Here is a 14,558-nt window from a genome sequence, read left to right as displayed (position 1 = left end):
GAAAGTAATCAAAAGTTGTCCCACATTCCACCATTCATTTCTCCCAGAGCTGCATGAGGACAGTGTTCAGAAGAATGGATGAAGCAGACTATTTACCAGTATGGCTTCGCTTATGAACCATTAAGACATTGAAGCTAATGCAGGATAATCCACACACATCGCAGTTCATCTTGCCGCTGGTCGGCCTGCTACTATCATATGAGACAACATGTCTCTCCAACTTAATATTTTCATATTCATTATAATCTCTTGAATAGCTGTATGGAATTTCAGGCTCTTCTGCATTTTCCATGGGCTCTGGCTTCAAAACATTCTCATCTCTTTCACTGTATTCATCTTTCACTTTCATTGATTCATCTATAGGAAGGAAAATGCAAGAAATGAATGATTGTACTGATCTATTAGAGCAGTGCAAAGAATAGATCCACAATTGATGGTTCAATATCAAACAAGGTTAACACAACATTGTACATATACAAAACAAGAAGACACCATTAAGATGATCACTCATCACTGGAATCCAGAGCCATAATCGGGGAAACACACATGCACACACGCACGCACACACACCTGCTTAGAGACAAAGAGAGCAATTTAGGCCATCCAGAAAATCAGAGATAATAGATTTTAGCTATGACTTCTCAGAACAAATGAAAAAAACATTTTAAGCAACTCTTCTTCAGTACTGGGGGGAGAAGGAAGGTTTTCAGATCAAGTACCTTTTTTGGTGGCTTCAATTAAAAGGCAAGGTGTTATGCTCTTTGGTTTCAAGAAGAAAATACTATTTTAATTCTTCCAATGCATCCAATTTAAGCCACTAACACTGAGAGTGGAATAGTTACTATGGTTTTTCTGATTTTAAGCCATGCTTTGTCGCTTCCCCTTCCATGTAGATGAACTGCTAAAATGAGTCTTACTATCTCTCTTGGAACTGATAAAGAGGCAGCATTGAAAGTAGAGGAAGCTGGCCGAACTAGTGAAATACTGTTGAGAAAGATAAAAGGAGAAGTAATCCTCTAACATAATCTTGTAAGGAGTCACTGTCCATGGCGCAGGTAAATGGAGCTCAAGCTAAGCAAGGGGAAAAGCACCTGTACCTGAGTTAGAGAGATTCAAGATCCCAGAATTGCAGGACCAGATAGGGAGGAGGGTCCGGTCCCAGTGAGTGGGATGGCTGACCAGGTGCTGTCTTAAAGAGTCGCAACACTCTTCAACTGAAGAACTTCAGAAACGAAGAAGGCAAATTTATGTACTGACACTAACCAAACCTAAATATTCGCCTGATGTGATGATGATAAACATTTGTAAGGGATTTTTTTCACATATAAAACATGCTGCATAAATGCTTACTTTTCCAAACTTTCATTCTTAGAAATTAAAAGTTCTTCTTCTCCACGAGGAATCATAAAGCAAAGCAATGGAATTTTAGGGCTGGAAGGGAATTTAGAGAACATCTAATCCAAACCTCTTGTTTTTCAGATAAGGACATCCGGGAATAGGGATGTTTTTGCTGAATTGTTTAAGGTTACACAGCCAGCTAATAACAGATAGGGTTAGAATGCTGAAGTTGGATTTGGCCTCACACACTAGACACATAAAGTCTAAGTGTGACTTATAAGTAAGTGGCTTATTATCCTCCCATCAATGGTGTAGATGTTAAAAACCAAAACACCCTGAAGAAAAGATATTTAAAAAAAAAACGACATCCCTTCAAAAACACCAGCGAGTGACGCTCCTGTCGCCACATAGGAGGAAGTACAACTGCAGCTGTGCCTGGCTTTCTACCTTCAACCAAGTTTCAATTTTCACTTCTATCAAGGTTACCTTTCATCTATATTAACTGTGTTTGCTTAATAGAGCAAGACAGGACCTAACCCCCGACAGAGGAGCCATTGCTGTGGCACTGTTCCCCGGCTTCTCACCACGGTTCACGGTTCACAACCTCTCTCACTCGCTGATGAGAAGAAATAAATGTCGGGCTGCAGGATGAGCCCAGCATGCTTCAGATTTGCTTCAGATTCTCTGCATCTGGGTGATATATGAATTGATAGCTACTTCCTAGATGGAAAGAGGTTCATCCTTTTCTCTCTCTGGACAGGTCTTGCCTGCTTTCCGATGGAATTTGTTTGCTTACGTGTTTTTTAGGCTTTTTTTTTTTAAGCCTTTTTAGAGAAGGATGCACCTGAGGCACGTACTCTCCTCCCTTCCTCCATCTCTCCAGCTGCGGGTGATATCCCACCAAAGCTTGAGTGCTCTTCAGTTTGCATGTAGGCGTTTAAAAGAACCTCAACGGAAAACTTTAGCTACTGAAAACCAAAAACAGCAGATAGAGAAGGGCCTGCAGAGAAGAATCCTTTTAATTTTGGTTACAAAATGTTAATGTGAACAGACTCAGGTCATTCTGGGGTCAGTGACAATTAAAAACGAGTAAGATCAATGTGTTGGGTCTTTCTGAAAGCATAGAACATTAGCTGCTCCTTCCCTCAGGATTTTGGCGTTAATGAACGTGACTTAGATCCATCCCACTACTACACCAGCTTGGCTCCAGATAAAATCTAGGTGCTTGTTCTCTAGGACTTAGCAATGAACAGGGAAGACAGTATTGGAGACCAAGGGCCTGAAGGCAAAACACAAGGTTCACATTGAGGAGCATTAGGAAGTTTCTTGGACTCACTGGACAAAAAGTGTTCCTGGTGTAGGTGTTAGTTTGCCTTTAGGTCTTACCAGTTTTAGATTACAGATCTGGATGTCTTCTCTGTGTGGTTAGAGGGGATGAGTGATGCGCTATGGTTTATCATATGATGGTAAACAGAGTTAAATATTAGAATACATTAGTATCCAAGATACAAATGGGGTTCCTGAGAGATTACTAGGTTTAGCACCCAGCCGCCAAATATAGTTCCCCAAAACTACCAGGAAAGACTTCAGTCTGCTCTAGGGAAGAGATTCATTCTATCCCTTGGGAGGTAGATTTATTGGAACAGAGAAAAAAAGGGGCATTCTATTTAATATCTTAAAATTTTTAGTAAACATGTCTAAAATCAAACTTGTCACCTTTGAACCCAAACCTGCTTCTTATATATGACTTCTTTATATTCACAAATGGCAATTTCCTTCTTCCTGTCTCCAAGTCTTTTTTTTTTTTTTTTTGACAGAGACAGAGAGAGAATCAGAGAAAGAGGGACAGACAGGGAGAGACAGACAGGAAGGGAGAGAGATGAGAAGCATCAAATCTTTGTTGCGGCACCTTTGTTGTTCACTGACTGCTTTCTCATATGTGCCTTGACTGGGGGCTACAACAGCGCGAGTGACCCCTTGCTCAAGCCAGCGACCCTGCACTCAAGCTGGTGAGCCTGTGCTCAAGCTAGATGAGTGCGTGCTCAAACCAGCGACCTCGAGTTTTCGAATCTGAGTCCTCGCGTCCCAGTCCGCCACTCTATCCATGAGCCACTGCCTGGTCAGGCCCATCTCCAAGTGTTGAAACGAGGATTCTTTCCCTTTCAATCTTCACAGGAAGTCAGTCTCCAGGACCTTTAGACTCTATGTCTTCAGGCTCTCTAGATGCCAACTCCTCTTTTCTATTTTTTCTATTCATTTCTATTTTTCCATTCTCTTTGCAATTTAGTTCAGTTTCTCATTTCATCATACCTACACTCATCCTCTCTCAACATTCCTTTCTACATAGACTTACTACAAAAGTAATCTATGCTTACTGCCCCTACTACCTCAACACTGATGTAAAATTCCCTGTAATCTGGCTTTGGCCTGTATGAGTCACTGAATCTGCTCCCCTGAAAATCAACAATCTCTTGATGCCTAAATTCGGTGGCCTTTCATGCGCTATTCTCCCCAACTTCTCTGTAGTGCTTAACACTATACATTACCATTCCTTTTCTCCTATGCTACGTCTTCAATGAAACTACCTTCTTTCCTAACCTTTCTGATTGCTTCTTTGTAGCACCTTTTCTTCCCTCTGCCTCCTACATACTGTCCTTAACTCATGTTTTTCTTTCTTTTTCATCCTCTGCCCTATGACAATTTCATCTACTCTTACAGCTTCAACTAGCATTTTATAGGAATGATCTCCAAGTATAGCTCTCCAGGTGTAATCTCTCCCCCTTCTTCAGACCTCTATTCCCAAAGGCCTCCTTGGAGTCTTCGTTACTCAGGTTAGAATCTTTTTTTTTCTTCAGGCTAGAATCTTTACAGTCATCTTTTCCTCCTCTTGTTTGTGCCCCACATTTAATCACCTGTTGGTCCTGTTTTTGTACTCTCTCTCCAGCTTGCTTCTTCACCCCAGTATTGTGCATACCCATTATATCTCACGGCCTGACTACCCTCCGTACGATCTATCGTGGGGGCCTCCACACTGTTCTCCCTGTCCCCTTTCTCTCACCTTTCCAGCTCTTATATATTACCACCATAGTGTTCTTCCTCATAGCTCTGGTATATCATAGCCCTGTCAAAATTCTTCAATATTCGACATTGCCAACAAAATAAAATCCAAACTCAGAAACAAAGACTTTAAAGGGCCTTTCAATATCTGGCCCCAACTTGTCTTTGTAATATTGATTTTTCTTACTTATTTTTTTTATTATTTATTTTTCTTACTTATTTTTTACAGAGACAGAAAGAGAGTCAGAGAGAGGGATAGACAGGGACAGACAGACAGGAATGAAGAGATGAGAAGCATCAATTATTAGTTTTTTTCGTTATGACACCTTAGTTCAGGGGTCGGAACCTATGGCTCGTGAGCCAGATGTGGCTCTTTTGATGGCTGCATCTGGCTCGCAGACAAATCTTTAATAAAAAATAATAATGTTAAAAATATAAAACATTGTCATGCATTATAATCCATTCATTTCCTACCGCTCATGTTCATGGCTGCGGGTGGCTGGAGCCGATCACAGCTGTCCTCCAGGACAACACCAAATTTTTATTGGATAATGCATAATGTACACGGGTCATTGTATGGCTCTCATGGAATTACATTTTAAAATATGTGGTGTTCATGGCTCTCTCAGCCAAAAAGCTTCCCAAACCCTGCTAGTTGTTCATTGATTGTTTTCTCATATGTACCTTGACCGCGGGCCTTCAGCAGACCAAGTAACCCCTTGCTGGAGCCAAGGGCCTTGGGTCCAAGCTGGTGAGCTTTGCTCAAACCAGATGAGCCCGCACTCAAGCTGGCAACCTTGGGGTCTCGAACCTGGGTCCTCTGCATCCCAGTCCGACGCTCCATCCACTGCGCCACCGCCTGGTCAGGCCTCAGATATCTTTAACCAAACTAAACAACTTCTAAGTATTTTGGACATTATTCTTTCCACTGCCTAAAAGGTCTTCCCCCCAACATTGCCACAAATATAAATCCTGTACATCTTTTAAGGCCAAACTAATATGCTATTTCCCCCCCATGAGGCCTCCCCACCCTGGTTTTTCCAGCTGCAAAATAATTTATTCCTTCACTCTCTGAGTTACCGATAAACTGGGTGCCTCTTCTCCCATATGGACATGGAAACTATCTTGAGGTCAAAAGCTACACAGGGTTTTTTGTTTTGTTTTGTTTTAACTTAGTATTCCCTAATAACACTGCTTAACCTATATATGTGAGGTTGTGTAGTTGTTGCTGTTGCTGTTTTAGCAAGAGAGAGACAGACAGACAGGGACAAACAGGAGGGGAAAGAGTTGGAGAACCTTAGTTGTTCACTGGTTGTTTTCTCACATGTACCTTGACCAGGGGGTTCCAGCTAAGCCAACCACCCCTTACTCAAACCAGAGACCCAGGGCTCAAGCCAGCAACCTTGGACTTCAAGCCAGCAATCCTATGGCTCAAGCCAGCAACCATGGGGTCATGTCTATGATGCCATGCTCAAGCTGGTGAGTCTGTGCTCAAGTTGGTGAGCCCGCGTCCAAGCCAGATGAGCCCACACTCAAGCCAATGACCTTGGGTTTCAAACCTGGGTCCTCAGCATCCCAGGCCAATGCTCTATCCACTGTACACCTCAGGCAGGTTGTATAGTTTTAAAATGGAAATTTGGTGGTGATGAGGGGTTCACCATAGATCTACTAATTAGGAATTTTCATTAAAAACATGCATGCTCTCTAGGCAAATTTTATGCACAGTGGAGTTTGAGAACCATTGCCCCAAAGTTTGACACAATGTTCTGCATAAGTACATAGAGAATAAACAGTACACGAATATACCACTGCATTAGCCTCCTAACTGGCCCACAGCGTATGTGACCTCTATTTATGCTATATCCTATTGCCAGATTAACCAGTTTGTTGCACTAAAACCCTTGTGCAGAAACTTGCAATAATTTCCTTTTGCTTATAGAATAAGGTCCACGCTCTTTAGTGAGACATTCAAAGGCCTGTTCAGAACCTGCCCGACCCTACCTGATTATCTCATTTCTCATTAGTCTCCTTGAATCCTCCTTTTCCTCAGACTAGAACTTTGTTACTCAAAGTGAGGTACTTGGGTTAGCAGTTGCAGCATCTCCTGGGAGCTTGTTAGAAATGCAGAATCTCAGGGCCCTCTCCAGACCCACCAGATATGAACCGGCATTTTATCAAGAACCTCAAGGACTCCTATGCCTATTAAAGTTTGAGAAGCACAGTAGCAATATGACTAATCGCAGTTTTCCAAGCCTCTTCTCCAGTCTTTCCCGCAGATCAACATTCTATTTGAACTTCAAGATGCTGTTGAAATGCCCTTTCTTCCATGCAGTCTTCCTTGATACCCTAAACTAGAAAGAGTTTTGTTTCTGTGCTTTCTCACATATCCACCTCATTCTACTTTCTATTTAGCATGATGTCATGAACCTCTACAGATTCACCTTATATAGTTGATGTGTTCATAAATTGTTACATGTAAAACCAATAATATTGTTCCACTAATTTACATTATACAGTACATTGAGAAATGTTTATCTTCATTTAAAAAAAGATTTTTAAATTTTTATTTATTTTAGAGAGGGGAGAGAGAGAAGGGGGAGGAGCAGGAAGCATCAACTCGCATATGTGCCTTGACCAGGCAAGCCCAGGGTTTTGAACTGGCGACCTCTGCGTTTCAAGTCGACGCTTTATCCACTGTGCCACCACAGGTCAGGCTTTATCCTTGTTTTTCATTGATTTTCAGTTGTCAGTGACTGGCAACACCTAACCACAGAAAATCTTTAAAATCTGGCAAGTCCTTTGTAACGGGAATACACCTTTCATAACATAAACAATCTCCCACTTTAGTTTTATAAATTCCAGTCTCTTGTAATATGTATCAGGTTTCTTAGACACGTGGCTAAAATTGCCACTTAAAAGGCTATCAAGAATCTTCATAGGCTCTAGCAATGTTTTATTTCTTAAGCCAGGTGGTGGGTCCATGGATTCTTATTTTGTCATTATTTAAACTATATATGTAATTATATTTGCCCTTTTATATGTATGATACCTACCATAATAAAAAATGTTAAAGGCTTCTTGCATAAATTTTTTATAATGGAACTTGTGGAGAACAGGACATACCAAACCACAAATTGCTGATAAAGGTAATTGCTAAACATTCCCAGAAGGTGGGGAAAAGATGCCTAAATTGAATTTCACCCATAGAAAATTAGATTAAACTGAACTTCTTTCTAAAGGAGCTCCTCTAGGGTACAATTGCTCCCATCGTTGTCTATGTTCTGGAGGTCTCTTAGGAAGATGACACACACTAACACACACACACACACACACACACACACACACACACACACACACACCCCAGAGAGAATTTTGTAGGCTGAAGAGAACAAAGGCTTGACTCACTGGGGCTGATGCACATGGTTTCATTTCCTGGGGTGATGGTTATCACATGAAAGGTTTGCACTCCAGAGTAGACATTTTTGGTTTCACCTGAGACATTGCAAAAACAATGGGTCTTGGAAAGGATCCAGCACCTAAATCTTTCAGGGGCAATAGCAGTCTCAGCCAAATGTGCCTCAGTGTGTTTTTACAGGCACAGAAAATGCTCAGTTGGAGAGAGGAACCTATCAGAGATGGCAAACAGGCAACTTGAGTGTCTTGGATAGCTAGTGTGTTGTTATTAGGAGTTTCCCAGTGTAAACAGGGGACTCTGAACTATAAGATCTCAGGATCCAACTCAAAGGAGGACAAAGTTTGGAGTGACAGCCTCAAGTTTGCCAGAGATAGTGTGAGATGGGACAGAACAAGATAGAGGCTGTCAGACGGGGAAGACACAAAAGGGCGATGTTGTTTAACTGTTTTACAAGGATTGTGGGTCATAACCATGAAATCCTCAGCACATGCAAAAGTCAACTGGATAACAAAGAAGCTTAATCATCTTAATGTGACATTTTAATGATGCCACTGATTTGCTATGCCAATTCAGAGATAATGAGGCCCTAATGCTACAGATGTTCAGCCGGGCTCAAAGAAAGGAGGGTGGGCTTTTCTGGCATGCCATTTTCTAACTATCCAATTAAACAAATTGTGAAAGCATCTAAATAGTTTACCAGGTTTTGACAGCTGTTAATAGGATTTAGAAGCTCGAAGCACTAAAGAGCAAAATGGGAGATGTATGGATTGTAGGCATGTAGTCTACAGTTTGTGGCTATGACCCAGTACAGCGCAAATAGATGAACTAGAACAGTTTTCCTTATGAAATTAATGTCTGTACTCCCTTCCCACAATGGCCTCTTTGTATTATGAACAAGAACACTGAAATTATGGGTCATTTTCACTTTCTAATTTACATTTTTATGTGTAAAGGGAGGAGGGAGAAAAAAACCCAATGATATTTTGAGAACTAAAGAATAAGAACTTTTAGTATTTGCTAGCCAGTAAAATGATAAAGCTTCAATGAAAATGAAACTTTTGGTCATTGATTTATATGATCTATTATGCTTTCACTTCTTTCTTCTTTAAAATTTAAAATAACATTTAGTAATTTTTTAAAAGATTGTATTGATTTTAGAGAGGAAAGAGAGAGAGGGAGAAGTGGGGAGGAGCAGGAAGTATCAACTCCCGTGTGTGCCTTGACCGGGCAAGCCCAGAGTTTCGAACTGGCGACCTCAGCGTTTCAAGTCGGCTACGCACTGCACCATCAGGCAACATCTAGTAATTTTTAAAACATCTATTTTAAAGTTAGGGGAAAACACTGTAAAAAGTGAATCAAACCAATAAGAGATAAAATATTAATATCTTAACAACAGTGAAATAAGAGCAGTCTGATATTTGGTTTGGTTTAAGTTCTTATTAAAGCATAGATTTTTAAATTTGCCCTTAATGAATCTAAACTGGTAATTATTAAATCATGTCACTTCAAATTCAAGAGAACTAGCATAAAAACATGAAGAAAGTTTCAGTTGCAAAGGAACCACCCTCAATTTTACTAGTAACATTAACCTTTGTCATATTATCTGACCATCAAATAGCTCATTCATTGCCATAATAATAAAAATAATTTTGCTTAATAATTTCAATGCAATTCTTTGCTTTCCCATTAGAACAAGAGGAGATTTAGTACTTTTAACAACAGGAATACACTCCATCGGCTGCTCAGTTGGGCTACGCTCTTCAGGTATTAATGGACCAGGTAAATTCTTTTTTTTGAGAGAGAGAGAGACAGACAGACAGACAGAGACAGAGACAAGAAGGGAGAGAGAGATGAGAAGCATCACCCGTGGTTATGGCACTTTAGTTGTTCATTGATTGCTTCTCATATGTACCTTGACTGGGGGGCTCAAGCCAAGCCAGTAACCCTTTGCTCAAGTCAGCGACCTTGGGATCATGTCTATGATCTTGCACTCAAACCGGTGACCCTGCAGTCAAACTGGTGAGCCTGTGCTCAAACCTGTGATCTCGGGGTTTCACACTTAGGACCTCAGTGTCCCAGGCTGACACTCTATTCATTATGCTACTACCAGTCAGGCAGGACCAGGTGCAAAAAAATTTTTTTTTTAATTCAGTGAGAGGAGGGGAGGCAGAGACAGATGCCTGCATGTGCCCTGACTGGGATCCACCTGGCAAGCCCACTAAGAAGTGATAGTTTGCCCATCTGGGGTGTTGCTCTGTTGCTCAGCAACCAAGCTCTTCTTAGTGCCTGAGGTGGAGGCCATGGAGCCATCCTCAGCGCCCAGGGCCAACTCGCTCCAATCAAGCCATGGCTGCAGGAAGGGAGGAAAGAGAGAGGGGGGGGTTAGGAGGGGAGTGAGGAAGAGAAAGAAAGAGAGAGAGAGAGAGAGAGAAGTGAAAGGGGGAGGGGTGGAGAAGCAGATGTGTACTTCTCCTATGTGCCCTGACTGGGAATTGAACCCAGGACATCCACATGCTGGGAACGACACTCTACTACTGAGCCAAATGGCCAGGGCAGGTGAATTCTTTATATTGAGTTGTGTGGCCTGAAAAACATGATGTGTGAAAGTTCCTTCTAAACTATAAAGAAATACACAAATATAAAGTATTTTTTCATTTCTGTCCTTTATAACTATAAACTTTTCCTATGTTATTCTAAAAAAAATGACTGTTATCTATTGAAAATCAATGAATGGAATTACATTTAATGAGTTAAGGTTTTAGTTGTTGCCTGAACTAATAGAGGATAGACTAAAGTTAGACTAAAGTATGAACCTAGTGCACATTTCATTTATAAATCCAGATAATAAACCTTTCTTTTCATTCACAATACCCTTGGATAAAATATTCACTCTTTCTTTGAACAGAATTCAGTTAAAAATTTTAAAGCATATCAAAATATAATTCTTAGAAAAATTCAAAAATTGTCATCCAAATAATATTAAGTTAGCTAAAAACATTCTGTCAAAACACCAAACTCAGGATCATGGGTAAGGGAAGGAATGAAAATGTCTTCTATATCCAGAGCATTAAGAAGTTCTTGGTATACATAGTACGTGTTGTGTTACTTGATAGTTAACATGTTTATTTCCCATATAGGGAAGAGGATCATCAAGGCACTGCCAGGTTTTTAAATTTTTATTTATTTTTTATTGATTGATTGATATGAGAGAGAGAGACAGGAAGGGGGAAAGAGAAGAAACCATCAATTTGTTATTTGTTGTTCCATTTATTTATGCATTTATTGATTGATTCTTGTATGTGCCCTGACTGGGGACTGAACCTGCAACCTTGGCATATAGGGACAATGCTCTAACCAACCGAGTTACCCAGCCAGGGTTGGGGGCCAGGTTTTAATGATATTCATGATCCCAGAACCTTTCAAAGGGCCCAGATACTATACGTATTGAATGAGTGAATGAATGAATGAACGAACGAACAAACTCTTTGGGCAACTTGAGCCACTTTAATGATAATAAGAGCAGGCAGGCACAAAGTAATAAGTCAACTGGCATGCCACTCCCTAACTTGTCTATAACATTCTAGAGGTGTGCTGTAGCATGCAGAGTTTCTCCTCATGACACATCAGAGAAAGGCCCCAGCCCCACAGGGACACCCAGCTGTCCTGCTGACTGCGTTGCCCGTGGTGGTCTGGCTTCTGCCTCTCCTACTGCCCCACCACACCCCCGTTCCTACTCCACCATATAACCCTGACCAGGCATGCTTCCTGAACCCCTCCCCTGAGCTCTATTCACGCCTGGTTCTATTCCTTCCTCATCCATTTATTTCCTGGGTTTACTCCTCTTTCTCTGTCTTGGTTATGAATGATTTCCAGGGGCCTGTTTCCTGAACCTTTTGTTTTTTCATTCTACATATTCTCCTGATCCAACTTTTTTGGTACTGATAACTTTCAAATTCGTATTTCCAGTTTAGTCTTTCCTGCTGAACCCAACTGATACTTCCAATTACTTCTTTGATTCCTTATGCTTGTTTCACACTCAATGAGCTGCAACCTCGCTCGTTATTTCTCTCCTTTTACTTCCTTTCTAAATCGGCTCCTCCTATGGTGTTCCCCATTCCCCCCTCTACACAGTGGCAGCTTGCTGTCGGGATAGTTCCACTTGCACCCTTCCCCTTTAGCATTGTGCTTGGCAAACAGTTCAGCACTGCTTACTAAATGAGCAGAAGGAAGGAAGGAGTAAATAATTATTCTGTTCTTTACTTCAAGTACAAAATTAAGACTGGAGGTTTTAAAAAAATTTGCACAGGTTGTAATTTTGCCTAAGGCTAGCATATTAGGCACAGTGGAAGAAAACAACAAATAGAATTTCTAACCTAGGGTACACCAACCAATATATCCAAAGGGTATAGAAGATTTTTGAAAGAGAAGAAAATGAGTATAAGAATTAAAAGATTCTTGCCTGACCAGGCAGTGGTGCAGTGGATAGAGCGTCGGACTGGGATGCGGAAGGACCCAGGTTCGAGACCCCGGGGTTGCCAGCTTGAGCGCAGGCTCATCTGGCTTGAGCAAAAAGCTTACTAGCATGGACCCAAGGTCACTGGCTTGAGCGGGGGGTTACTCAGTCTGCTGAAGGCCCACGGCCATGGCACATATGAGAAAGCAATCAATGAACAACTAAGGTGTCGCAACAAAAAACTGATGACTGATGCTTCTCATCTCTCTCCGTTCCTGTCTGTCTGTCCCTATCTATCCTTCTATCTGATTCTCTCTCTGTCCCTGTAAAAAATTAAAAAAAAAAGAATTAAAAGATTCTTGCTCTTTTTTAACATGAAATTAATTAAGGCTCTGGCCAGTTGGCTCAGTTGTAGAGCATCAGCCTGGTGTATGGAAGTCCCAGGTTCGAGTCCCGGTCAGGGCACATAGGAGAAGCAACCATCTGCTTCTCCATCCCACTCCCTCTCCCTTCTTGCTCTCAACCTCTCGCTTCACCTCCTGCAGCCATGGCTCAGTTGGAGCAAGTTGGCCTTGGGCGCTGAGGATGGCTCCATGGCCTCTGCCTCAGGCACTAAAGTAACTTGTTTACTGAGCAATGGAGCAATGGCTCCAAATGGGCAGAGCCCCCTGACAGGGGACATGCTGGGTGGACCCTGGTTGGGCACATGCAGGAGTCTGTCTCTCTGCCTCCCTGCTTCTTACTTAAGAAAAAAAACATTAACTAAAACAAAACATGTACAGGAGACCTGTGGGCAGGCAGCTGAGACAAGAACTAAGAAACAACAACAACAAAGTGAAATAATGTTCCTTATGAAGTTTGCAAAGAGCTAGCTAGCACCTCCAAGGAGAAATGGGTTATTCTTTCTAAACCAGGAAAACAGACATTCATACTAACTATGACAGCCTGCCAGAAGACAACATTCTGTCAGAGAAGCTGCACTTTAAAAAGCAGCAGCAGTACATCCCATCAGCTGCTGTCTAGTGACAGAGGACATTAACAGTCGGTGTGCTTGGTCTGCAACCACACTCAATACTGGGACAAATGTAAGATTCTTCAGTGGTCACACGGGAGGGAGCCAGTGGGTGCCCGAGGACTTCTACTATCATTTATAACAAGTCTTTTTGACTCAGAACATAGCTTAACATCCTTCCTAATAAAGTGTTTTTGGTTCTGGAAAAAAAAAATCTAAAATATGTACAAAATAATATAAAATTTACCATCTGCTACATATTATTTGAACTTTTTTTCCTCTCTGCTTTCTCTACTTCTTTCTCTCTGGTTTTCAAATAATGGGATAAAGAACTAAGAAACATTAACAACACTCAGTACTGACTTGTCCTAGGTGAAATGTTCGACATTAAAAACACACAGGGAATAGGCTCTCTCGTCACTGGAACACGCCATGCCTGGGGGTAAGGTATAACAACTGTTTAACAGCTGCCGATAACACTTCAAGGCTTCAAGCAAAGATCCACTCTAGCTCCACCAGAAACTGTGGAAGAAATATTTTCTGGGAGAACAAAACTGGAATGAAATCTAACCGACAAACTAGATTACACACCCATTTCTATTTCAAAAGGTAACTTTTACGATCAGAGATAGAGAGATTTCTACTAACAATATTCAAATAGCATCAGCATGGGTACTGGTAATTATAAAGAAAAGACGACATGGTATTTCCCTCTTACTTTGCCCACTGAAAATATATTTGAATGTCTTTTTTTTTTTTTTTTTTTTTTTAGGTTCTGATGAAAGAGCATGGGTTTTAGAGTAAGACAGAATGTAAGTTCAAGTTACACTAACTAGCTGTGTGATATCAGCAAGTCTTTTGACTTCTGTGAATTTTCTCATTTCTTCAATGATGATAATATCTACACCTAACAGGGCTGTTACAGTAATTAAATTAAGCAAAATAATATATATAAAGGCCTAGGATAGTAGGTGACACATAATATCCTCATGACTTTGGGCTATGCAAAGATTTCTTAGATTTGATACCAAAAGCATGATTCATAAATGAAAATATCTTACAACTCAATAAGACAACCAAATTAAAACCGTAAAAACGATTTGAATTGACCTTTCACCAAAGAAATTACACAAATGAACAATAGGCAAATGAAAAGATGTTCAACATCAATAGTTATTAGAGAAATGCAAATTAAAACCACAATGAGACATCACTTCACACTCAGTAGAATGGCTATCATAAAAAAGACAATAATTGTTGGTGAGGATGTGGAGAAAATGGAA

The 14,558-nt window shown here is 40.9% G+C and overlaps 1 protein-coding gene across 1 annotated transcript in view; it reads right to left on the bottom strand.

Annotated features, from left to right (window-relative positions):
• The window catches only part of IKZF3 (IKAROS family zinc finger 3), a 94,466-nt gene that overhangs the window by 33,917 nt on the left and 45,991 nt on the right, over nt 1–14,558 (bottom strand). The window contains exon 4 of the mRNA XM_066364278.1: nt 97–357. Within this exon, the coding sequence (XP_066220375.1) occupies nt 97–357 (261 nt within the window). The remainder of the gene's footprint in view (nt 1–96; nt 358–14,558) is intronic.

Source organism: Saccopteryx leptura, chromosome 2 (assembly GCF_036850995.1).
Source record: "Saccopteryx leptura isolate mSacLep1 chromosome 2, mSacLep1_pri_phased_curated, whole genome shotgun sequence".
NCBI lineage: Eukaryota > Metazoa > Chordata > Mammalia > Chiroptera > Emballonuridae > Saccopteryx > Saccopteryx leptura.
Note: the sequence above shows the minus strand (reverse complement) of the source record. Positions and strands in the feature narration are given on the sequence as shown.